Source organism: Carcharodon carcharias, chromosome 20 (assembly GCF_017639515.1).
Source record: "Carcharodon carcharias isolate sCarCar2 chromosome 20, sCarCar2.pri, whole genome shotgun sequence".
NCBI classification, from domain to species: domain Eukaryota; kingdom Metazoa; phylum Chordata; class Chondrichthyes; order Lamniformes; family Lamnidae; genus Carcharodon; species Carcharodon carcharias.
In genome coordinates, this window is record NC_054486.1 from 50738466 (window position 1) to 50765229 (window position 26764).

The 26764-nt window shown below is 40.5% G+C and overlaps 1 protein-coding gene across 1 annotated transcript; it reads right to left on the reverse strand.

The window, feature by feature from the left end:
• Positions 1-26296, reverse strand: pnn (pinin, desmosome associated protein). The gene is made up of 9 exons (XM_041214908.1): positions 26160-26296; positions 22424-22495; positions 22051-22119; positions 16695-16767; positions 16184-16278; positions 14270-14345; positions 12470-12625; positions 12248-12386; positions 1-1654 (listed from the first exon to the last, which is right to left on the reverse strand). The coding sequence occupies exons 1-9, from the start codon at positions 26270-26272 to the stop codon at positions 522-524; spliced, it is 1926 nt and encodes a 641-aa protein (XP_041070842.1). The 5' UTR covers positions 26273-26296; the 3' UTR covers positions 1-521.
• Between the last annotated feature and the right edge of the window lie 468 nt (positions 26297-26764).

Consider the following 26764-nt stretch of genomic DNA (forward strand, 5'->3'; position numbering starts at 1 on the left):
TTCTGTAGAAAACATTTTAATAGAAACACAAACAGTTTTTAATCTTTTTAAAATGTACATTTAATTCTACATAAAGGAACTGTATAGTACATATTCAAAGACAACCATCTTTACGCTAAGAATTAACAATGTTCAGATGACATTTTTTCCCCTTGGAATTGCAACTGTACAGAAGAGGCATCATCATTGGTCAAATACAACAGATTTAAAAACACTGAAAAGGGAGGAAGGCTAATCCTTCTAATAAGCTTAGTACAATATTTTCCATACAACGCCATCTTGAGAAATACACTTTAATAGTAATTGGAGAAACATGTGCATACAAAACATTGTAAAAGTACAGGGACTAATGGCAATTTTAAGTCTCATGGTTTTGAAATAAAAGTACTATACAGCAAGCAAGACTTAAGGCGGCTTTATCCACCAGCTGAAAGAAAATATCCCTCCATCTATCAGGTACGTTGTACAAATCAAGCTGTACATAGCCTTCCTAAAGTCTTTTTTTTTCAGTCTTCTGCGAATTAGTGTTTTTTGTCTTTCCTGTCCAATTTATGATCTCTTTCAGTCCGTGAAGACCTTTTGCCTGAATGACTTTCTGATACAGACCTCTTCCTGTCTAACCGAGACCCTTTTTCCCTTGATCCTTTTAAATCTTTGCCACTGGGTTTTGATGACTTACGGTCCTTATCTGCGTTTGAAATAACTCTACGTTTTCGATCTGAGCTCCTTCTACGCTTTCTGTCCCTGCTGTGACCCCGACTCCGGCTTCTACTTCGACTCTCACTACTGCTGCTGGTGCTAGTACTGCTGTCTCTGCTACTACTACCACTACTACTGCTAGTGCTGGAGCTGCTTCTACTGCTGCTACCACTGCTTGAACTACTACCACTGCTGCTGGTGCTTGAACTACTACTAGAGCTTGTGCTACTGCTGCTCTGACTTCTACTTTTACTCTTTGTTTTCTCACGACCTCTGCTTTTACTCCTGCTACTACTCTTGCTCCTGCTTGTGCTTTTCCTTGGTGACACTCTAAGTGGCTCCACTTGTAAATCTACAGGTTGAGTGTTTACAGGACTCTCTCGTTCTGGCTCATGCCCAACCGAACATTCAAGCTCGGGTTCAGGCCTGGGCTCTAATTCTAGTTTGTGCTTGAACTCAGGTACTGTCTTGAGTTCAGGTTCTGGCTCCAGCTCTGGTTCAGGCTCGGGTTCTGGCTCCTTACAGACCTCTTCTACTCTCTCCTCCTCCCTACACTCATCTACTTCCTCCACCATATCCTGATCATTCTCTATATTTTGGCTAGCTTCCTTATCAACAGGCATACTCTCTGGCTGGCTGTTGCTTTCCCCCTCCTCTACCTCCTCCTCTTCCTCAGCCTCCTCTTCCTGCTGTTTCTCTTGCTGTTTCCCTGCATCACTCTTAACTGCAACTATTTCCACTTCCTCTTCTGCTACCTCCATTTCTACATCATTGTTCTGGTTACCCAATTCCTCCGCCTCCTCATGGTGAGCCACCTTACCCTCCTGTTCCTCGTTCTGTTGCTCTTCATTCTGCACCTCTCGCTGTTCTTTTTCCTTCAGTGACTGACGTCTAGGTCTAACTTCCATTCTGTTAATCTGATCTGCAAACTCCAGGCGCCTGTGTTCAAAAATACCTAAAGATTCAAAAATAAACAAACTTGCATACAAAATTGTACATTCTCAAGTGCTATGGTGCAACATAACATCAAAAACAAAATAAAGTACAATGGTAGTGTGGGGAGGCACAAAAGAGCATTGTAATTAGATTCTTTTTAAGTAAAGAGATCCATGTCATAAGGAATATTCCCTAGCTTTACAACAAGATGTGCTCCCTAGAGATCTGTCACTGAGTTTTTCTCACTCCTTAGCAATGAGATATCTATAGAAGTTACTTCACTAAAGAAAATAGAGCAAAAATGGAAAATGCTAATAGCGATGGGAAAACACAGCTGAAGCTACAAATACTGCCCGAGGTCTCTGCTTTTGGTTGGTGGTGGTGGTGGTGGTGGTGGTGGTGGTTGGGGGGGGGGGGGGGGGGGGCGGCAGCAGTAGTCCACACTTGCATTCCACACCACCTACAAAGAAGGCAAAGCCCTTTATGGAGATTTATTTTGAGGTGCAGCATGCAAAACCTGCAGTCAGTTTTTACACAGCAAGATCCAAAGAACTACTCAAGATGTAACTACCAGTTACAGTAATTTAGTCAGCTACGTGGGGGGAATGTTCTTCGTGGTACCAGAACTTCCAGCACTTCAATTACAGTTTGTCAATCTGAAATCATTGTTCGCTCAAAATAATTAAGAACACAGAGTGGGTTAAATTAAATAATTTAAATAAAATAGGAGTAATTATATTTTCAATTCAAATTAATAATCTGAATGAAGTAATTCTGAATTAGGAGTAGACATGCATCTTAGCCATTTCAGGTGGCCAGATTGTGGTTTAGCATCTCATTCAAAAAAGGTGCTAGAGTGTTTTGGATCTTAAGTATTTCATTTACATATGCACCTTAAGTAACCCAGAATTTATTTTTCTATTTAAGTGCAACCATTGTAGATTATGAGTTACTATGAATCAAATTAATTAATAGCTAGCTATTTATCAGTCTAAAATCTGTAACACCCAAAGCACAAAACCGGTTATAATTTAGCTCAGTCTCCAAACTGCTGTTTTACAGGGTTATACTTTAACAATTAAGGTATTTGTATATATTAGATTGAGGAATTAAAAAGATACTTAAAAAGATTAAGATTCAAGTCTTCAACACAAAAGCCCTAAATTCCAATTTCAATATTCAATTTTTGCACTACATTCACTACCTTCTTATAACATTCCCTGCAGATTAGTTTGTTTCGTAATAAGTTGGGTATCATTAAGAAATGCCCCTAACAGCATGAAACGAAACCTTTAAAATCCACGGGATCAGAAATAGATTGTTCTAGAACTTCCGCATATATTTGTCACAAGGGATACAAAAGTAAATTCTATCATCTTGAGTGTTAAATACACAGCTAATCTCCTAGGACTCAAATCTTTAGTATTAATGCTCTACTGAAGTTTTTTTTGTTCGCAACAATTTTATTTCAGCAACACTCATGACATTTTACCAAGTTACTGTACAATTCTATGTAGGAATATGCTAACCTAGTAAATATGGTATTAGACTGGCAACCTAAAGTTTGAGTTCAAATTCCACAGCAACTTGTAAAACTAAATTTAATAAAATAATTGTGTGGACTAACACCAGAAAAATTGACCACGAAAACTGCCAAAGAAAAAAAAATTGTTTCTCTAATGTCACTCAGGGAAGATATATGGACCTATAGGAGAGGGCAGCTTCTACAAGGCTAAATGTAACGATCATCGGTCCTGCCATACATTCAAGTCCAGTCCGATGCTATGTGGTTCAGCATATAAGCTATCAGCATAAATAAAAAATGTGCAACAATTCCGCCATACATGTGCCACACATATTCCATGAACAAAAGTCACGCCATTGGATTATCACATCTGCAGAAAGAGTAAGTCACATGAAGGTGGCAGTGAAGAGTGCAGCGAGACAGAGTGCTTAAATCCGCAAATTTGGTAAGTGAAGGAATTCGATGCAGTGAAAGAGAAGTTTGGGCCTTCAAAAAAAAAAGTCCACGAGAGAGAGACAGAGACAGCGAGACCCAAGAGCTGAAACCTGGAGGGATTAATTGGTTACTTAAGTTTTTTGTCTCCTCTAAACTGGGGCAATAATGAGGAACCAGAAGGTAGCAATGGAGAAGGCTCAGCGCATGCAACTGTCCAATAGGTTTGACGTTCTTGCAGTATGTATGGATGAGAGCAGGGACTACAGGGAAGATGGGTAAGCTGACAACAGCACTGTGATGCAAGTGGGAGAAGCAAAAAGGAGTGTAGTTATGGTTGGGGACAGTATAGTTGGAATGATAGGCACTGTTCTCTGCAGCTGTGAGCAAGTCCTGAAGGCTGCATTGCCTACCCAGTGTCAGGGTTGAGGACATCTCCTTAGGGCTGGCAAGCACTTGTAGAGGCAGGGGAAGGATCCAGTTGTCATGTGAGTGCAAATGACAAAGGTAGGACTAAGGAAGAGGTTACGCTTAAGGAGTATGAGCAGCTAGGGACAAAATTAAAAAGTAGAACCACAAAAGGCAATACTGTCTGGATTGCTACCTGATCCACAATCAAATTGGCACAGTGTAAATATGATCAGAGAGTTGAATGCATGGCTCAAAGATTGGTGTGGCAGAAATGGATTTTGGTTCATGGGGCACTGGCTCTAGTGCTGGGCAAAGAGGGAGCTACACCACTGGGATGGTCTTCACCTGAACCATGCTGCAATTAGTGCCCTGGCAAATCATATAACTAGGACTGTAGAGAGGGCTTTAAAATAAATAGTGGGGGGAGGGTTCACATGAAGGTAGATTTGGAAAGTTAAAGAGAAAGGACAAGGCAATAGTGCAGGGTAGCAAAGTGGGTAATGATAACCAGAACATGAGGAAAGGACACAGCATGCAATTGAGTGCACCAACAAATAAGGCCAGAGTAGGGAAAAGAGGTAAAGAGGCAAAATTAAAAGCTCTTATCAGCATTCATGCCAAGATGGTTGCATTGGTAGCACAAATAGAAATAAAGTGAGTATGATATGATAGCCAGTTCAGAGACAAGGCTGCAAAGTGACCATGGCTAGGACCTGAATATTCAAGGGTATTTGACATTTCCTAAGGACAGGACGAAAGGAAAAGGTGGTGAGAAAGCGCTGTAAATAAAGGATGAGATCAGTGCAGTAGTGAGAAATGATTTTGGTTCAGAGAATCAAAATGTAAAATCAGTTTGGGTGGAGATAAGAATTGGCAAAGGAGAAACTTGTGGGAGTGTTTATAGGCTCCGTGGCAATAGCTACGCTGGAGGACAGGGTATAAATCAAGAAATAATGGGGGCTTGTAAGAAATACACTGCAATAATCAACATGGGAGATTTTAATCTTCATATAGATTGGACAAATTGAATTAGCAAAGGTCGCCTGGAGGATGAGCTCATAGGAATGTATTCAGGACAATTTCTTAGAACAATACATTCTGGAACTAACCAGGGAATGGACTATGTTAGATCTGGTAACGTGAAATGAGACAGGGTTAATTAATGACTTCATAATAAAGGATCCTCTAGGTAAAAACAAAAAAACTGCGGATGCTGGAAATCGAAAACAAAAACAGAATTACCTGTAAAAACTCAGCAGGTCTGGCAGCATCGGCGGAGAAGAAAAGAGTTGACGTTTCGAGTCCTCATGACCCTTCGACAGAACTTGCGTTCGAGTCCAAGAAAGAGTTGAAATATAAGCTGGTTTAAGGTGTGTGTGTGTGGGGCGGAGAGATAGAGAGACAAAGAGGTGGAGGGCGGGGGGGGGGGGGGGGTGATTGTAGGGACAAACAAGCAGTGATAGAAGCAGATCATCAAAAGATGTCAACGACAATAGTACAATAGAACACATAGGTGTTAAAATTAAAGTTGGTGATATTATCTAAACGAATGTGCTAATTAAGAATGGATGGTAGGGCACTCAAGGTATAGCTCTAGTGGGTTTTTTTCTTATATAATGGAAATAGGTGGGAAAAGGAAAATCTTTATAATTTATTGGAAAAAAAAGGGGAAGGGGGAAACAGAAAGGGGGTGGGGATGGGGGAGGGAGCTTACGACCTAAAGTTGTTGAATTCAATATTCAGTCCAGAAGGCTGTAAAGTCCCTAGTCGGAAGATGAGGTGTTGTTCCTCCAGTTTGCGTTGGGCTTCACTGGAACAATGCAGCAAGCCAAGGACTGACATGTGGGCAAGAGAGCAGGGTGGAGTGTAAAAGTGATAAAAAAGGTAAAAGTAAAGGTAAAAGTGATCGTAACATGATAGAATTTCACATTCGTTTCAGGGTGAGAAATTTGGGTCTGAAACAAGCATCTGACCCTTGTAATTGCCTTTATTTAAACTTATGAAGACAGGGCTGGCTAAAGTGGAATGAGAAAATAGGGTAAAAGGTAAGGTAGTAGAGAAGGAGAATGAAAGATGGGAGAGAATGAGATATTTCATAACTCTCAACAAAGATATATTCCATTGAGAAAGGACAATGAGAAGGGTGCACCATCAGTGGTTAAGGAAGTTAACAATAGTATCAAATTGTAAGATATACAATGCTGCAAAGGCAAGTGGTAGCACAGAAAATTGGGAAATTTTAGAAACTAGTAAAGGATGACTAAAATAATGCACGAGAAATTGAAGTATGAAAGAAAGCTAGCAAGAAATACAATAAGACAGAAAGCTTCTGCAAGTATACAAAAAGGAAAAAGGATAGTGAAAGTGAGTTTGGTCCCTCATCAGGCAGGACAGGGGAATTAATAATGTGAAACAAGGAAATGAGAGGCTTTGAACAAGTATTTTGTTTCCACAGTAGAAGACACACAAGGCATCCCAAGAATAGTAAAGCAAGAGGCAAAAGAGAGGAAGTTAAAACAACCACAATCATTATAGAAGAAACAATAGGAAAACTAATGAGACCAAAGGCTGACAACTCCCCTGGACCTGATGGCGGTCCTAAAGGAGTTGGCTGCAGAGATAGTGGATACTTTGGTTGAAATCTTCCAAAATTCCCTAGGTCTGGAAAGGTTCCAGTGGATTGGACAATTGTAAAAATAACACCACTATTCAAGAAAGGAGACACACAAAGCAGGAAATTATAGGCCAGTTAGTCTAACATCTGTCATTGGGAAAATGCTAGAATCCACTAGAGGTAGAAGCAGGACATTTAGAAAATCATAATACAATCAGGCAGAGTCATGGTTTTGTCGGGGGTGGGGGCACGGAGGGAGAGAGAAATAGTATTTAACAAATTTATCAGTGCTTTGGGGATGTAACAGGGTGGATAAAAGGAGAACCAGTGGATATAGTGTGTTTGGATTTCCAAAAGGTGTTCGATAAGGTGCCACATAACATGTGCTCTTGGTGTTGGGGGTGATATTAACATGGGCAGAGAACTGGCTAACAAATTAGAAACAAAGTATGGATAAATGGGTCATTTTCAGGTTGGCAAACTAACTAGTGGAGTGCCACAGGGATCAGTGTTGGGGCCTGAACTATTTATAATCTATATTAATGAATTGGATGAATGCACCAACCATATTGTAGCCAAATTTACTGATAAAAAGATAGGCAAGAAAGCAAGTTGCGAGGGGGATACAAAGGGAGCCTGCAAAGGGAAATAGATAGGTTAAGCGAGTGGCAAGAAATTTTGCAGATGGAGTATAATGTGGAAAAATGAGAGTTTGTCCACTTTAGCAGGAAGAATAAAAGGGGATTATTTTTTAAATGGAAAGAATGCAGAATGCTATACATGAATCACAAAAAGTTAGCATGCAGGTACAGCAAGTAATTAGGTTGGCAAATGGAATGCAGGCCTTTATTGCAAGGGGGATGGAGTATAAAAGTAGGAAGTGTTGCTACAACTGTACATGGCATTGGAGAGACCATACGTGGAGTATCATGTACAGTTTTGGTCTTCTTACTTGAGGGATATCTTTGCATTGGCAGTGGCTGAGAGAAGGTTCATCAGGCTGATTCCTGGGATGAAGGAGTTGGCTTATGAGGAAAGGTCGAGCAGGTTGAGTCTATACTCAATTGAGTTCAGAAGAACGAGAGACGATCTTATTGAGACATAAGATGGAGGAGACTTGACAGGATAGATGCCGAGAGGATTAAAAAAAAATTCATTTGTGCGATGTGGGCTTCGCTGGCTGGGCCAGCATTTATTGCCCATCCCTAGTTGCCCTCAAGAGGAAGGTGGTGAGCTGCCTTCTTGAACTGCTGCATGTGGTGTAGGTACACCCAATGCTGTTAGGACGGGAGCTCCAGGATTTTGACCCAAAATCATGGGGCAATCTAAAAATAGGTGGCACAGTTTAAAAATAAGGGGTATCCAATTTCAAGATGGAGTCAAGGAGTTTCTTTTGCCAGTTGTTAGTCTTTAGAATTCTCTTCCCATTCGAGCAGTGGAGGCTGGGTCATTGAATGTATTCAAAGCTGTGTTATATAGATTTTTGATTGACAATGGAGTCATGGCTTATAGGGACAGGCAGAAAAGCAATGTTTAGGGAACAATATGCTGTTTGCAGTTTTAGAACCAAATTGTAGAAGGAACATTAAAGTATGTACAACAGGTTTACAGGATTGAGTCCAGGGATGAGTTTGAGACTTGATGTATTTGAACTATTTCAACCAGAGGAGACAAGGCTAAGAGGATATTTGATAGTATTTTTAAAATTGTAACAGTTTTACTGGTGAACAGGAAAACACCATTTTGTCTGAATCAGTGACGAAGGGTTACCAACTTGAAATTGTTAATGAGGATAACAAATAGAAAAAAGTTTGCATTCATGTAGCACCTTCTGTGGTCCCAAGACATCCCACAAGGAAGCACGTCTGAAGTGTAGCCATTGTTATAGTGAAATGCAGCAGCCAATTAACGCACTGCACGATCCCGTAAATAGCAATGAGTTTGAATTTTGATAGTTCAACCACAGTGTAGCCCAAAAACGATAAACTGAATCTCAAAGCTACAAACTTCAATGGGTCAGTTGATGAGCTTTCTTTCTGACACTTCATTATAAATTTTCAAAAATGTTCAACAGTAAATTTTTAAGCACTTCAAATTATTTTTGATGGAAATTGGTTTTGTGTAATATGTTGAAATAACAGTCTGGCAATAGTACTGAAGACTTGTGCTCTAGAACTAGCCGCGCTCTTAGCCAACCTGTTCCAGTACAGCCACAACGCTGGCATTACCCAACAATGTAGAAAATTGCCCATGTACGTCCTATCCACAAAAAGCAGGATAAATCCTACCCGGCCAATTACCACCACATTATGTGACCCTCGATCATCAGCAAAGTGATGGAGGGTGTCATCAACAGTGCTATCAAGTGGCACTTACGCAGTAATAACCTGCTCACTGACAGTCAGTTTGGGTTCTGCCAGGACCACTCAGCTCCTGACCTCATTACAGCCTTGGTCCAAACACGGACAAAAGAGCTGAACTGAACAGGCGAGGTGAGAGTGACTGCCTTTGATCTCAAGGAGGCATTTGACCAAGTGTGGCATCAAGAGAGACCTAGCAAAACTGAAGTCAATGGGAATCAGGGTAAACACTCTGCTGGTTGGAGTCATGCCTAGTGCAAAGGAAGATAGCTCTGGTTGTTGGAGGTCAATCATCTCAGTCCAGGACATTGCTGCAGGAGTTCCTCAGGGTAGCCTCCTAGGCCCAACTTTCTTCAGCTATTTCATCAATGACCTTCCCTTCCATCACAAGGTCAGAAGTGGGGATGTTCAAGTATAGCTGCACAATGTTTAGCACCATTTGCAACTCCTCAGGTACTGAAGCAGTCCATGTCCATATGTAGCAAGACCTGGACAATATTCAGGCCTGTGTTGATAAGTGGCAAGTAACATTCACGCCACAAAAAGTGCCAGACAATGACCATCACCAACAAATGAGAATCTGTCCATCTCCCCCATGACATTCAGTGACATTACTATTGCTCAAGAACCCACTATCAACACCCTGGGGTTACCATTGACCAGAAACTGAACTGGACCAACCACTTAAATACTGTAGCTACAACAGCAGGTCAGAGGCTGGGAATTCTGCAGAGAGTAACTCACGTCCTGACTCCCCAAAGCCTGTCCACCATCTACAAGGCACAAGTCAGGAGTGTGGTGGAATATTCTCCATTTGTCTGGATGAATGCAGCTCCAACAGCACCGAAGAAGCTTAACACCAGCCAGGGCATAGCAGCCCACCTTACTGTGGTGGCTGGGGTGCCAATCAACATTCACTTCCTCCATCACCAATACAAAGTAGCAGCAGTATATACTATATACAAGATGCACTGCAGCAACTCACCAAGCTTACTTCGACAGCACCCTCCAAACCCCTGACCTCGACCACCCAGAAGGGCAGCAGATGCATGGGAACACCACCACCTGGAAGTTCCCCTCCAAGCCACTCGACATCCTGATGTGGAAATATATCACCGTTCCTTCACTGTCGCTGGGTCAAAATCCTTCCTAACAGCACTGTGGGTGTACCTGCACCACATGGACTGCCGTGGTTCAAGACGACAGCTCATCACCACCTTCTCCAGGGTAATTAGGGATGGGCAATAAATGGTGGCCTAACCAGCGATGCCCACATCCCATGAACAAATACATTTAAAAAAACATAAGAGCTTTGTTCGACTGCCTAAGGATGCTGAAGAGGAGTATCTCAAATTTTTTTCTAAACTTGGCAGCAGTTTTCTTCCCATTCCCACCCCTCCCCTGACCTTTGCTTGCCTTTCAAAAGATGCATGATTCATAAATGAGTATATGGTGTATTTGGGTGCACAGCATAGGAATTGGATAGGCTTAATGAGTGTATGTACATTAAATAAAATGGAGTCACTTCAAATGAAAACTGTTTGGAATTCATCTTGTTAAATGAGCCTCTTGTATTATTTCCATCCTCTTAAAAATAACAGAGTTAAATAACAATGAATAATATATCCTTTTGGTTTGGTCCATTTCAGTCTTAGACAAAATATTAAACAAGTATAGGGATTTTATTGGTGGCAAGTGGTCCAAAAGTGCAAAAAAAAAGTTCAAGCAGTGCATAAGAAATAGCAGTAGACCAATCGGCCCCTCGAGCCTGCTCCGCCATTCAATATGCCACAGCAGATGATCTAACAACTCCACTTTCCTGCACGCTCTCCATATCTCGATTCAAAAATTTGATTCAGTCTTGAATATACTCAACAATGGAGCATCCACAACCCCTGGGGTGGAGAATTCCAAAAATTCACTACAGAGTTAAGAAATTTCTCCTCATCTCAGTCCTAAATGATCGACTCCTTATTTGGAGGCTGGACCCAGCTAGCAGAAACAACCTCTCAGTGCCAATCTTGTCGAGTCCCTTCAGAATCTTGAATGTTTCAAAGAGATCACCTGCCTTTCTTCTAAACTTGAGTGCATGCCCAAATTACTCAACTTCTCATCATAGGACAATCTTCTCATTCTACCTTCACTGGGCTGCCAAGGCAAATATACCCTTCCTTAGATATTTCTTGCAATAAAGGACTTTACAAACATTCTATTTTTGCATTCTGACTGCCAGATAACCTCTGTTTCCCACATGATACTCTTGCCATCTTGTTGCCCAGTTACTTAACCTGTCTATATCCCTTTGCAGCCTATGCCCTCCACACATTCAATCCCATTTGAACAAGCCATATCACTAAGTTGTTTTCCATTAAAATAGTACATAGTTTCGGACTACAAGTCAACTATGCAACTACAAAAAGAAAATCAATTTCAGTGGCACTTGGTACAGGACAATTGCTGAATTACCAAGAATTCAGGTTCAGGCTTCCCAAAGCACAAGATAAGTACCCTCAGATAGAGCTCTTGCACACTGTCCTTTAATTATGCCACTCAAGTTTGATTCTGCCTTTAATCCAAATATTTCTCCACATCCCCCTCCCTCCCCACCATCCCAAGTAACAAGCCTACAAAGCCCATGTTTGTCTAGACTTAAAACTGCTCCAATATCTGGGATGCTCTACCAGCACAGGCTCCTGGACAGGACAATATAAAAGACATTTCACCTCAATACAATCTCTGTCAGCTCTAAGCACCAAATAAACTCTTTGCCCCTTCAACATCCAACTATTCTCCAATTATTAATGAACAGCTAGTTATCCCCTTACTTCTAAACTCCAAATATATTACCCTACATTTTCATCTTCCTTCCCATAAGCAATGTTGAAATCATACACCGTCTCCTACGCTAAAACACTTTCAAAAGAATGCCTGTACTTTGGTTTCACGACCTCGATAACTCATTTTTAACCACCCAACAATCCTCAAAAACAAAGATACCTGGAAAAACTCAGGTCTGGCAGTATCGGTGGGGAAGAGCAGAGTTGACGTTTTGAGTCCTCATGACCTTTCAACAGAACAGAATTGGTGCATTCTGCAAATCCTATTCCTACAGGAGTAACCTGAAGTCATTCCAATGACCCACTGGAAAATATGATTGCCACTGCTGAATTAACTTAATGTAGCTTGCTGGATAGAAAGTTATGTAATTGAAGCTCACAGGCCTGAAACATGACACCCATAATCTTGTAATTCTACTATTAAAACACTTACCATTCATCTTCCTTTGGGATTCATCCAAAAGCTTTTGAGTAGCTGGACAATGTTTGCCAGGTATATAGAACAGATGAGGCTTTGTCTTGGTTCTGATGTATTTGATTATTTTTAAATTATGTTCATTCCATACATCTTGCTGTTTGAGAAAAGGAGCAGCATTAAAGAAGATCAAGCTTCCAGAAAATTCATAAACTTCCTATTCAGACAACAAATTCCTACCAACTGGGCCAGTTCCACTTTTTGTTCTAGAAGCCTTAATTCAGTTTGTTTAGCACGACGTTCCTCAAATAATTCTCTCCTCTCATTTTCTACTTGTTTACGTTCTTCTTCAGCTTGCACTTCAAGCTTCTGTTCTATTTCCTGACGTCTTTTTTGCTGTCGGTTGGAAAGAAGATTGCATCAAAACAGAAAGATACAATTCTCAAGCTGACTCTCCAGCTATACCAAAATCTTAACATGTTCTGGATTGAACTTCTTTATCATCTTATGCCAGCAGCACTCTGCCATCCATATTAGTAACAGGACTGCATTACCAGCTTTTTCTGTCAATGCACTTTTACTGATGCCAACATGCTAAACAACTTTGCAGTATTTGAAGGTCTTTAACATCTCAAATTACAAATAGCAATTATAAACTCACTAAACTTTATTGCACAGTACATACTACGTAACGGGTAATTATCACATACTCGAAGATGACCTAGCCGTTGCTAGGAAAAACACTATATTGGAAGGGCACAACTAGAGGCAGCCACACACCTTTCAGGTGCATCAGTCTGTGTGCTGATAACTTGTTCAACACCCTATCATTGTATATACATATTTCGCAGCTAGGCTACGAAATGGTTTGAAAAAGCCTTTAGATTCAGTGTGATGGTGCACAACTTGAACTGAATTTAAAATTCTGCAGTGTAGAAATTCTGCTGTATGATACAAAAGGTTTGAATCAATACGATTCCAGAGGAATCTACCAAAATCTGGGGAGATAACCAACAGAATGAAGTTATAGATTATACAGCTGTACAGAATAATTAAGTAAACTTACATGCCGTCTTGAACAACGAGCTGCAAACTAAGAAACAATAAACTAATTGAGGTGCTCAAAAAGTGAACCCATGGGTTACCAGTGGGCAAAGGAACAATTTTGGCATGACATTTATTCAGCACAGTATCAAATATTTAGTTTTGTTTGAATGGTTGAGAAACACCTGTTAAAGTATTAGCACAGTTCAGACGGATCAAAGGCATCTTTTACTAATGAGTCTCAGGGACCGGGCAACATAGTGAGTTAGCACGTTGTTCTTTCACCCTTGGGATGTGTGTTGAAATGCATCATTCCATCATCACCCAATGAAAGTATTAGCTATGAGGTTGGCTGTTTAGGCAAATAAGAACATTTTGCAAGTGCATTCAGGCTCTGACTTTTTTTGTCACTAGATCTCTCCGTGTGGATCCTGACTGGATGGCAAAGACCAAATAACTACTTACATGGCATCATTTAAAGCCTCTGAGGCAGTCAAACATCACTGTCCACACCATACTTTGTACCTCAATTAAAACTGCTGCTCTGCACTTCAGGTGTTAAAATTACAGTAAAGGTGAGCATGGAAATAGATGCTCTGCATTAATTTTGCATTTAAAAAATACAATGTGCAACCATGAACTGGTGGATGCACATTTCATGGCAAGTAACGGTAACCTTGATCCTCAGCAACTTACAGCAAATGAATATTTGCATGGGGCTTTAAAGAATTCTTTTTTGTTTCCCTGCAGAATGCTACATGGCACTGGAATAAGATGCAACGGCACTTTCTAGTTTGCTATTCAGAAGTGTGAAGTGGTGTGTGTGTGTGTGTGTGTGTGTATGCGGTTGTGTGGTTGGACAGGATTCATAATGACATCTGTTCCACTCACAAATTTGGAAATCTTTACAGGCACCATTATTACACTGCAATAATCAGGACAAACTCTTGATGCAAGATCCAGACACTGAAGAGCAAAAATAAAGGGAAAAAATACCCTCTCAGTTGCAACATTAGATTCCTGTTTGAATTTCTGCAGAGTACCCATCAACAGGCCAAACATCCGCCGATTCCTATTAAGCAAAAGACAACAATTAGATACTTTGTAATGTGTAGCCTTCGGACTGGGCCAATAACTTGTTTGTCAAGAGCATATTGCAAAATAAATCAGTGTCAAACATGCTGAGGTTACAATTTATTGCTAGGGTTACAAAGTCTTTACAATTAACTGTCCCTAAAGCAATAGTACCTACTAGAGTTTTTTTTTTTGAGAATGTAACTAGCAGAATAGATAATGGAGAACCAGTGGATGTGGTGTACTTGGATTTTCAGAAAGTTTTTGATAAAGTCCCACACAAGAGGCTAGTGTGTAAAATTAAAACAAATGGGATTCAGGGTAATTGATTGGCATAGATTGAGAATTGGTTAACAGACAGTAGGAATAAATGAGTCTTTTTCGTAGTGGCAGGTGGTGACTAGTGGGGTACTGCAGTAATTGGCCCCCAGCTATTCACAATATATGTCAATGATTTGGAGGGAGCCAAATGTAATACTTTTAAGTCTGCTGACAACACAGGGCTAGGTGGGAATTTGAGTGGTGAGGAGGATGTTAAGAGGCCTCAAGGCAATTTAGGCAAGTTGAGTGAGTGGGAAAATACATGGCAGATACAGTATAACATGGATAAGCGTGAAGTTATCCACTTTGGCAGGAAAAACAGAATGGCAAAGTATTATTTCAATGGCAATAGATTGGGAAATGCTGATGTCCAAAGGGACCTGGGTGGCCTTGTACACCAATCACTGAAAGCAAGCATGCAAGTGCATCAAGCAGTTAAGAAGGCAAATGGTATGTTGGGTTTCATTGCAAGAAGATTTGAGTACAGGAGCAAGGACATCTTACTGCAGCTGTACAGACCCTTAGTGAGACCACACCTGGAGTAGTGTGTGCAGTTTTGGTCTCCTTACCCAAGGAAGGATATACTTGCCATAGAGGGAGTGCAGCAAAGGTTCACTAGATTGATTCCTGGGGTGGCAAGATTGTCATGTGATGAGAGATTCTGTCAACTAGGCCTGTATTCACTGGAGTTTAGAAGAATGAGGGGGGGATCTCAGATGTATAAAATTCTGACAGGGCTGGATAGACTGGATGCAGGGAGGATGCTTCCTCTGGCTGGGGGGGGGGGGGGGGCGGTGGTCTAGACCAAGGGGGTCACAATCTCAGGATACGGGGTAGGCCATTTCAGACTGAGATAAGGAGAAATTTCTTCATTTAAAAAGGGTGGTGAACCTGTGGAATTCTCTCCAACAGAAGGTTGTGGAGGCCAAGTCACTGAAGATATTTAAGAAGGAAAGAGAGAGATTTCTAGACTTTAAAGTTGCCAAGGGAATGGGGATAGAACAGGAGTATGACTTTGAGATAGAGGATTGGCCATAATCATACTGAATGGCGGCACAGCCTTGAAAGGCCAAATGACATATTCCTGCTCCTATTTTCTATGTTTAATCTGATTAATAATGTTTTGGTAATAACAGTAAATACCATTTCTTAGGAAAAAAAATGTTGCAACTCGATAGCTCAAACTTTCAGTTCAACTTTGAAATCAGTTCCAGAAGTAAAATTATGTTAAAATTAGTATTATGCGCAATTTGAGAGTTTAAGAAAAAGGCAATTATACATGAACTATAGCTTTTGTTGCAAACCAGTGCTGACAAGTAAAAAAATAACTGAAACCATCTAAAAATTACTTTGGCCCAAGCCTTTAGTGTAATGATTTCTCCCAGTTGTACATGCTCTTTATCAATTAAAAAGAAAGTTGAACCCAAGCATCAATGAGTAAACTTTCAAGTCTTTTTCATAAGTTCCAAAGAGTTTAATATTTGGGCACTATTTTGTCTGTAAAGTAGAAGATACCTTTCTTTGCCCTTTTCATCCATTGTTTGATCCTGAATAAGATCTCGGCGTGTCCTTTCTTTGGAGGTAGCAACAACAGAAGACTGCAACGCTGGCTGCAAAGAATACCGTGGAAGTATTAATTTCACTTCAGCACATATTTGTCACTACCATTTACTGGTAGATGCCAATACATACTGGAGACAGTTCCATAGTAATAGACCCTGGACAGTACCTCCTCCAAGTCCTCATTCTTTGATTGCCATCAGGCTATTCAATTATGGAAGCATCCCAGTGGAGCCTAATCCAGTTCTTAACTGATATCCAAAACGTACTTACCAGCAAAGATCCCCCTCTAACCTTAGTCTACTAAGGTCAACTGTAGTACCCATATTGCCATCTTTGCAGTAACTTAATTCAGTAAAGATCTGAGAATATCCTGGGCTGTGAGGTTGAAGTATCATATACAGCAGTGCATTTAGCAACTGAATCAGGAATGAGTACAACATTTTATTTTGTGACCATGCAATACCTTTTTTGTATCTTCATCATCCTCTGCGTCGCTGTCTTGACGTGACTCTCTCCTAGACCGACGATCACCCAGCCTATTTAAAAATTAGAACACTGGTCAGATTTTCAAATACAGTAAAATCCAGACGAGTCAAATCCCAGGGGGGCCGCCCACAAATTTGCTTTAAGCGGAGCTTCGTGATCGCTGAGGAAGCCCCATTTCCACATGAATGCATGTCTATTCAACCCTACACACACAGTCTATGTCAAAAACAGATTCAAACAAAAACACAACAAGCCAGTTAATGTGTGAAAAATCTTTTATTCAATTTGCTCCCATCTTACAATGGCCTGACCTTGTAAAAGGCTGGAACTTCGCATTGAAAAATGATAGGAGTTAGCTCCGGAAAATATCGGCAATTTCTTCTCAGTGGTATTTTCGGACTTGCGCGATACAATCCATGGTCGTCAATGCAGTCAAACATGTTTTTGTGCTGCAGTTAGAAATCCTGGAACATCTCTGCGGCCTCTGTGGCACTGGCTAAGGAAACAGGCAACGTTTCACCTTTAAACATCAAAGAACAGCCTGACGAGACGATCAAACAATCCGATTTCATCTGCATTGAAAATGTCTTGTGGTGCATACTTGGTCAAGATAGGGGCAAGACTGTTTTAGAGCCAATCATTTGTTATTGCCGCTATAACCGCTGCATCCTCACCCTTTACTACATCAGAAGACACCCTGCTTCATCTTGAATCAGTCCAGACATCTGTTGCTGCTGGTTCTTTGCCAGGGTAACTCCCTTTTCCTGCAGGATTGGACCAGAGGTAGGAACATTCTCGGCTTGGCTGCCTTGAACACATTAGCAAAGCTTCTTCAATATCACATTAAGCAGCCATTCTCATCCTCTTCCTTGCTGGAGAGGATGCCCGATTGTCAAACTGTTCAACATGCTTGCTTGTGTTTCATAATGGTGGACAAACTCTATGGTGGAATCTTCCACTCCTTCGTGATGTCTGCTTTGCACCACGGTTTTCCACTTGCTATATCAACTTCACCATCTCTCCAATCAACACCTTTTAACTTACTCTCAGGTTTAGCCATACTCGCAGGCTTTGCATGTCCCTTTACAGGGAGATCTCAATGTCAAATGATGGCTTGCCCAATGCGCTGTGATTTTACGCTGGTGTGGTCTAACTCTGCTCAAGTTGGTTGCTGCAGTAATATGACAAGGTTAGACAAGTTCAGCTAATCTGGAGTTACCAGTGCAGAATTGCGTGTTATAACAGACATCTTCTATGGGATTTGCTTTTGCCAGTGGGATTGGTTAACGGCTTTGACATAACTAGAATTTTGTGTTATCCAAGTTTTGACTCATCGTGATTTCACTGTAAAATCTATTCAGGCGCTTGACTGCTGTACTGTGTGCAGTTAAAACATTATCATTCCTCCAAAAAAGGTGTGTATAGAGGGGAAGATATTCTATTTTAACTCCAAATTTTTTGGTTTCTATAGAGTATAGATCAACTATGATCAAGTTAAAGATAGCCAGCATCAACAGCTCTCCCAAGATGGATCTGATTAGGGTAGTGCATAGTGGGAAGCAATATGCATTGCTTTTTTTCTAATGGGAGAAAAGGGTTTGGGTCCTGTCAAATGCTTCCACAACTCCAGTGAATGCTTCATGGAACCTACAGGCAAATCCAAAGCTTATCACGCAGGTTTGGTCAGAAATGTGAAATGGATATCAATTTGCAAGATCAGATGTAAGACTGTGTATGCCAACCGCACAGCTGAGAAATGCAAATGACTTGTACAAGTGAGAAACCAGTTGAGTAAAAACATAGAATTTGGCATTAATGTCTTGAAACTACCTTCAGTTATTTAAGTTCAAGTCCAAGTCCATTTATTGTGGCAGCGTGGAAGAGATGTGTTATGCAGGGCTCTTGTACGAGTGCTCTGGAAACTATGAATGTAGGTTAACCATAAGTAGACTCCAGATATACTTGATCAAATAGAAAATTATTGCATTTAAGAAAGTATTGAAGATATTGCTGGAGAACAGATGCGGGCAACAAGAAATGTTGGAATTATTGAAAACTCCTAGGGGTCTAAAGATCTCTGATAAATATGCACAATACTGAAACAAGAATAACAAGAATTCTATGGTGTCATGGAGCAACTGTTCACCTGTGATAAGATGGGGCAAAGAGAGAGCATTAGGTGTAAAAATACTGAAGTTGGAGGTGCAATATTGAGGAATACACAGCCACTTCAGGAACCATAAATTGTGTGTTTTCCTGGTGGCAGGGTAAGGGATAGAACAAAGTATAGAAGCACAAAGTGAAAAGGGATGAGCTGTAAGTCATGGTTCATATCAGCACTAATGATAGAAAGGAGAAAAATGTTTCAGTTCCTGGACGAAGTAGGAAATAGAATATCTAGCGCCTCAAAAAGATGGTCTCAGGATACTAATAGTGCCACATGCTAGCCAGTATTAAAAGCCATATTGTAGAGGTAAAAGGGCGATTAAGTGCTTCTTGGAGAGAAAGGTTGATTTATGGGGTGTTGGGAGCAGATGTGGGCAGTATAAGCTGTACTGATAGGATAGCCTAAGCTTGAGAAGAACTGTGTCAATATTCTAGTGGAGAGGTTAACAACTTGGGAAAAGGCAAGATAATATGGCAGCGGGAGTGTAAAGAGAGAACATAGAATAGATTGCTCTGAAGGGAAAACAAGCTTTAGTAACACAGAGTCTGGATGCATAGTGATTGTAATGCATTAATCAAAAGTCTGAACTAATAATCCATAGAATGAAGTACAATCCCACCAGGGCAGATTGGGAATTTAAATTAAGTTAAAAATTCTGGAAACAGATCTAGTAGCAGTAAAAGTGACCATGAATCTGTCATTTGCTGTACAAACTCAAATGGCTCACTAATATCCTTAGGGAAAGAAACCAGCTGTTCTTACCCAGTCTGGTCTATATATAACTCAAGTCTACACTCAAGTGACTCAACTGCACTTTTGAAGTGTCTAACAAAGATAGAATTGTACAAAGGCAAAAAGGGATGGGTAATAAATGAGGCCATGCCCATATCAGGAATATATACGTGTTTTTTAAATGGAGGCAGAAAGGTTAAAAGCAACAATACAAATAATAAAATGAAATCAGGATGTTGGAAGATAAAAAAGGAATCCATGTGAAAATGTACATACATAAATGGGAGACTTAGTTAAAACAGAAATTATGCAACAAAAATAGCTTTAATGGAATCAGAATTGATAATAAAAGTTTCAACATATTCCAAGAAGTGTAAACCTTCAGCAGCAATCCAGACTGCAGGAAATTCCTATTAGCAACTGGAGTCCAAGCCTAAGTTTCCTCAGTTTATATAATGGACATCCACATTCAGCATTTGTCCATATGCTGCATGAGGACCTGTGCCAGGACACCCCCCACCAAAAGCAACACCTCCCCCATATGCTACAAATTCAACTCACAGCTGGGTTCTAGATCTTACAAGTGGCCTTATACAACTCATGTTACATGCCTAAAAGCCCCATCAATTAAATAAAATTTTGGAATATGCATTTTGTAACAGATTTAAGGGTTTAGGTGAGGTATCCTACAAAAGAGTTTGATAAAGTTTAAGTGAGTCACAGGGAAATAAAAGTGAGATTAAAAGTGTATCTGAAGGGTTCAAAATTACACAAAGGTCCAAGGTCATTTCTTCACTGACATCTAGACAATGCCTAACATAATGGCTGTTAAAGCCAATGATTGGGGAGGGCAAACAAAGTAAGGGAATACAAAAAATGTTATAAGGTACCGCTAAGATAGAGGAACAAAGGGGCCTTGGAGTGCAGATCTGTAAGCAGCAGGACAGGTATATGTGATTAAGGCAGCAGACTGGATACTTTCCTTTATTCAGAGATAAAGAATGCAAGAGTAGGGAGGTTATGGTTGAACTTAGTTAGCCCACAGCGAAAGCACTGTGCACAGTTCTGATCATATTATAGGAAAGATTTGATCATACAAGTGGGTAGAGAGGAGATTTATGAGGATGTTTCCAGGACTGGAAAACTTTAGCAATGATGAAAGATTGGATGTACTGGCATTGTTTTCTTCAATTCGTGTGAAGTATAGAGTGGATAGGAAAGACCTAAGTTTCCGCCAGGCTCAGTTGGTAGGACTCACTTCTGAGTGAAAAGGTCAAGGGCTCAAGTCCCACTCGAGAACTTGAGCACAAAAATTAAGGTTGAAACCCAGTGCAATACTGAGGGAGTATTGTACTGTTGGAGGTGCCATCTTCCAGATGGAGACACTACCCTGAGGACCCATCTGCCCCTCAGTTAGATGTAAAAGAGCCCATGCCACAATTTCAAAGAAAAGCAGGACAGATATATATCCTTGATGTGCTGGCCAATATTTATCCTTCAAACAACATCACAAAAACTGATTATCTGGTCATTATCACATTGCTGTCTGTGGAAATTTGCTGTGCGCAATTTAGCTGCTGCGTTTCCTAATTACCAGTGACTACAATCCAAGAAGTACTTCATTAGCTGTAAAAACATTGGAAAGTCTGGTGGCCGTGAAAGGCACCATATGTACATAAAGTCTTTTTCCCCATTTCCCTCAGAGAAGTCAACAACTAGGGGTCATAGATTTCAAGTAATTGGGAGAAGGATAAGGGGGGAGTTGAGGAGAAATCTTTGCACCCAGAGGATGGTGGGGGTCTGGAACTCTGCCAGAAAGGGCGATTAGAGGCAGAAAACTTCACAGTATAAAACCACTAGAATATGAATTTCAGTTGCTGTAACCTACAAGCTGTGGACCAAGAATTGCAAAGTGGGATTCAGCTGGATAGGCATGATGGCGCTTCCTTCTATATTGTAAATTTCTATAATGCTATGAATATACCAATACAAGCTGGAAAGCAAATTGCTAAAAAGCAGTGAAACAAACATATAGATTTGTCTCAGGAGTAACTGAAGAATGGTGCCAATAACATTTGATCAATTTAACTGGTTTCTGTGTATGCTTTACAAAATATTGCAGGCTTTACCAAAGCAAAGGTGCCATAAGAATTGTTGCTGTGGGAAATTCGACCCAAAGTTCAGGTTACTTTTTTTTAAAAAACCAAAGCCATGATATAGTACAAAACAAAAGAGCCCATTTTCTGAATTTTATAGCTCATCTGAACATCTCTACTACACTGATGGACAGAAAATTCAAAAATTAAGTCACAATATCAAGCAAAAAACCCTCAAGTCAGTGTAACAAGTAATAATTTTGAACTGTTGTTTGTGCAGTCGTCTGCAAAAATACATTCTTCCAATGGCACTAGACTTTAGCCTAAAGATAACATACCTGCTGAGTGCCCCATCCAAATCTCTCTGTTTAGCTGGGGGACCTCCTCCGCTGTCAGAGAGTCCACGCCTAATTAAACAAAAGTCAAGTTAGCTGAAGTAACTTATTTTCCAACTTTTCTTCTTTAGAAAATGCACGCCAAACCAAAATGTTCAGGTCTCCTAGTATGCGTTAAATGACATCCAAAGCTACAAACATGCATCAATAAGGCCAAAAGTCATATCCAAAGCTTGAATCTCTTTCACTTACACACAAATTTAATGCACAACCTTTAACTTTGAGGTGCAGAATGTAACAAAACTTTGCATCCCAGTGGTAACTTGGGTAAGCTTAAAAAGTAGATATGGATACATGTAAAGAATTTCAATCTTACCGAAGTAATCCAATGCCACGCCCCCTACCTCCACCAGGACCTGCGATGGATAGCCGCCTAGCCTGGCCAGGCCTGTATTTAAAAATAAAATTTAATTAACAAGTAATTTATAAACACGTCAATATATCTAGGGTATTATATAGCATAGCGTTGAGTGTTTATAAACAAATATTCTCGAAACATGAAGGTCCTTTGAAATTTCTTGCTAATCTCTATGATCCTTGATCCGTGGAAGGGAATCTAATAGTCAGAGAATCACCACTCTGCTTTCCATTAGGAAACAGATTTAATGAGATGCACACTTATATTCTCTCCCCAAAAAAAAACAAAGACAAAAGGCTAACTATCGGCATTCCAGTGCAAAGCAGTACTGAATTCAACAGGCTGGTACTGTATATACAGCAATACCTGGGATGAATCTTGCTCTCACCATCCACCTCTATACTTACCTCTCATCATCTATTATCAAATCCCTTCAGAATGGAGCTTGTCTTGTTCAAAGCCATCAATGACACGTATGAATGCAGTGCATTATGTAGGAAAGGTCACATTTAATGATTTTGTAGTCTAGTTATGTGTAATGATCAAATAATTGATATAATTCAATTATATCTTGTTTATGCTTAATTGTAATCAATATAGGATACTTACCACATGATTGAACCTTTGTCTTTAGTTCCATCCTTACTTGATAAGTCAAACGTACCACACAGCTCGAGGCCTGTGCAAAGATATGTTTGCCTGGTTTAATTGCAGACTATTGCTGTGAAGTCAGTCTTAGCTGACTAACCCAGGGTCTGGAACCATTACACTCCCTATCAATTAACTTATCAGTTTGTACTTGTTACCTAAAATGCAAAGGTCTATTGTGTGAAGAATAGCTCTGAGGTTTCAAACCTTCAGTCCTATGCCCTTAGATTAGTCTAGGCTTTTAACTTGTAATGTCTTAAAAGGAAGAAGTCACTTTCTTTCAAGTTAGACAACAAGCCTTTGTATTGCTTTGGTTTTGTAAGCTTAAGAATTAAGTTATTCTGGTTTGTAGTTCTTTTGCTCTTATTACTTCTGAACAAGTATCAATTGAATGTATCTTGCTTTATTTTGTAAGTATATCTTACCACCTCATCTTTACACACCAATTTTATACACGCTTGTAGGTTTTATATATGAAGTAACTTTGTAATTTCTGTATTAGTTTTAAGGCTGTGTGCCACTTTGTACTATTTTGTTATTTTTAATTAGCTTGTGCCAAGCACCAGGTCACTATTGAAATCCACAACAACAAACAGTTCTTTCAGCCAAAACACTGAAAAGTGCCTGCCTTAAATGAAATTTTTACAGGACATGCAATATTGATGCCCATCCATCAATTGGACATTTGGGACTAAGAGCCCAGAAGTTAATCATAAGTACATTAAACATCAAATGCTCCCTTATGTCAAATAAGCAAACACAGGCTAAGGTACCCGTTTATCTTAGTAGAAAGTTACTAAATTTTAATGAGAGGGACCGTTCCACAGGTAAATGGATGATTGCCACCCTTAAAAAAAATCAGTAACTAATCGGGCACCATCTAAACCAGAGACTGATCATGCACTGAGAACTGAGGCCAGAAACACCACTGAGGGCAGGCTTTGTCTCAGGAAGGATTAATAAGCATGAGCTTTCAGCAGCGATGTGCATGGAGTTTGGAAACTGAGGAATAGAGTCAAGAAACTGCTTTCTAGGGAACAAAAGAACCACAGAAGTAACAGAGGGAGAGAAAATTACATGTCGCCTTGCACCCTAGGCTGAATCGAGAAGCAAGAACCATGCTGAGCCAGTAAAGTCGCTTGCTAACTTTGCTAAGTATTAACTTTTGTCACTTAATAAACGTTTCCTGACATTACAACACCAGACCACATCTTATTGCCTAAATGGTTAAACTCTCAAAAGGACAAATGAAAATTGAGTGAACACTCTCAGAATTCAAGAATAATTCCCTAAAAACTTATAATTAGCTCTCTTTTACCTGAGGCTTTCCATACAGTTGACTATTTCACCTTTCTCCATCACTGCTTCACAATTCATCCCCATTACGTCCTCCTTTCTTGCCTCCGTTCCTTCTGCTTTTAGGAATGCAATGGGATCTCCTCCCATCCCGGCACGGTCAGTTCCAATGTGACTTAATTATGTTCTTGCACAATTCTCATTTATGATGCCCCTCAACATAATCCCAAAGGATAAAGTTAGCTTTCTTATAAATGCTAACATAACCTGTTCACTGCCAAATTTCATGATCATCCTGGTGGTGCCTCACCACCTGCCCATTAAAATTATGGACAAGCCAGAAGGCTTCTGAGCTAAATACTGGCAAGTAATCCACCTTGATGTGGTTTTTTTTAAACAGAATATCTATCTCCTTGCAGCCTATTTTTATGCTTGCTCAGATTGAACCTGATGTGCAACTTGCCTATTCCTAATCCTTCTATATGTTTATGTTTACTTATGAAGCATCTTAGGTTACTCAAAATGCAACTTGAACTGAGCCTCAAAACCCAATCTAGCAATGGGATTTCCCATTTTCACCTAAACACCACTGCCTCTGTTCTCATATAGCCTTCTGTTACTGAATACTGAAATCCTCATATGTGCTTTTATTTATCAGCCAATGCCTCCTAGTTAGTTGCCTATGCTCCAGGTTATGCAAACTTTAACTGATGTCAAAGCACACATTCAACAAACATTTTTTCATTTGCATGTAACACCTTTAACACAAAAATATCCCAATACTTCCAAGATGTAAGAATACTATATTTCAAGGAATATAGCTGATGTCAAAGGAGCCCTTAGATTGATTCAACACTGAAAGCCATTTCTGAAACCATTACAGTTTTGCAGTGGGGAAATAGATATTTTATATTCAGCAAGTTTTCTCTCCTCCCAAATTCTAGGATAGGCCAGTGATCAAAGCAAGTGCTCGTTCCGCAAGTATCTAAAACATGCAGCTACAAAGAGCCAAGTTACATCCATGAATTTAATGAAACTGAAATATGCTGAACATTTTTGAAAAAAACCAAATTACTGATCAAATTTCTCTTTGGCCTCGGTTATTGAACTAAACATTCTTTGCGGAAAGATTCCGGCCTAGATATCATTACCCTGAAAGCTGACAAGTAATTCCGAATCCACCTTAATTATTGAAGATTTTTATCCCCGCGAATCGATTCTACAGCGTGGTATGGGAGAGGGAAGAACAGAAACGCGGGAATCTGTTAGCAACCGCGAAAAGATACAATCGAAGAAAGGGATTATCTCCCAGGCGTGTATGAAGGAAAGGGGAGCCACTATGTATACTTCAAGCCTCAAAATATAACTGGAGCACAAGTCACTGAATGAAGTCGGGCTTCACCCCGTTAAATAGAGATTCATCGGCCCCCAACAGCTGAGACCAACTTCCACTGGTGAGTCCCGCGGTTATAACGTGCAGCGGCCTCACTGGGGACGGTGCCGCTTTGCAGGAGATGGCCGGGCCCAAGTTGCCAGGGACATGCCTGAGGGAGGCAAGCACATGGGCGAGTAAGCGGGATCCCGCAATGGTCAATTCTGGGCTCCCTCCCCTTTCCCGTGGCTTCGCCACTTTTCAGGGAGGCGCCGCGGGCTAAGCCCGGGCCCAGCCACCTGGCGGGACGGTGTATGTTGAAGAATCCCGCGGCGATACTAGCCGAGCCCGAGGTATCAAGGGCTGAAAGACGGTCACCTGAGGTCGTTCGGATCGCGGCCCGTCAGTTTCCGAATGCTTTCATCCACATTCTTCAAACTTTCCTTTGCTTTCTCCAGTTGATCCTGTAAACTTCTCACCGCCACGGCCATCTTGCCCCTCGCCGTCGTGCGCACTGCATTCTGGGAACAACCCAGACCCCGCCCCATCTATGTCACCTGATCCGCCCCTCCTGGCATTACAATGATAGACAGGGAGATCTGCCAATCAGCGGAGTCCAACTTCGGAGCAATCTCCAATCAGACGCCTAACCTCCTGGGCAAGGACCAATCAGTCGATGGTATGAAATAGGGGCACTGAAATGAAGATAATCCGTTCAAAATAGAGTGAGATAGTGGCTTTGAGTAAGAGATACACTGTGTCCTATACAGCTGTTAGAGATGTGTTAGTTTAACATGAGAGTTTTATGTTAAACGCAATTTCTATAGTGGATCAATATTAAAAACCATCTAGTTTAGGAATTTCTGCTGTGGTTGAATCTGCTTTTGAATATTTGGCAAAAGAGAACACAGGAGGCTCTGGACCTACGTAATTAAGCGGCATAAAATTATGAGAGGGCTATAGATATAATGGATAGAAAGGAC

Bases quoted from the DNA above. Each gene is read 5' to 3' on its own strand.
- pnn (XM_041214908.1), bottom strand. From the start codon at position 26,272: ATGGCCGTGGCGGTGAGAAGTTTACAGGATCAACTGGAGAAAGCAAAG. The intron at 22,496-26,159 runs GTGACCGTCTTT...TTTTAAATACAG, and splicing joins CGCGATCCGAACGACCTCAG to GCCTGGCCAGGCTAGGCGGC. The intron at 16,279-16,694 runs GTATTGCATGGT...TATTCTTTGCAG, and splicing joins ATGATGAAGATACAAAAAAG to CCAGCGTTGCAGTCTTCTGT.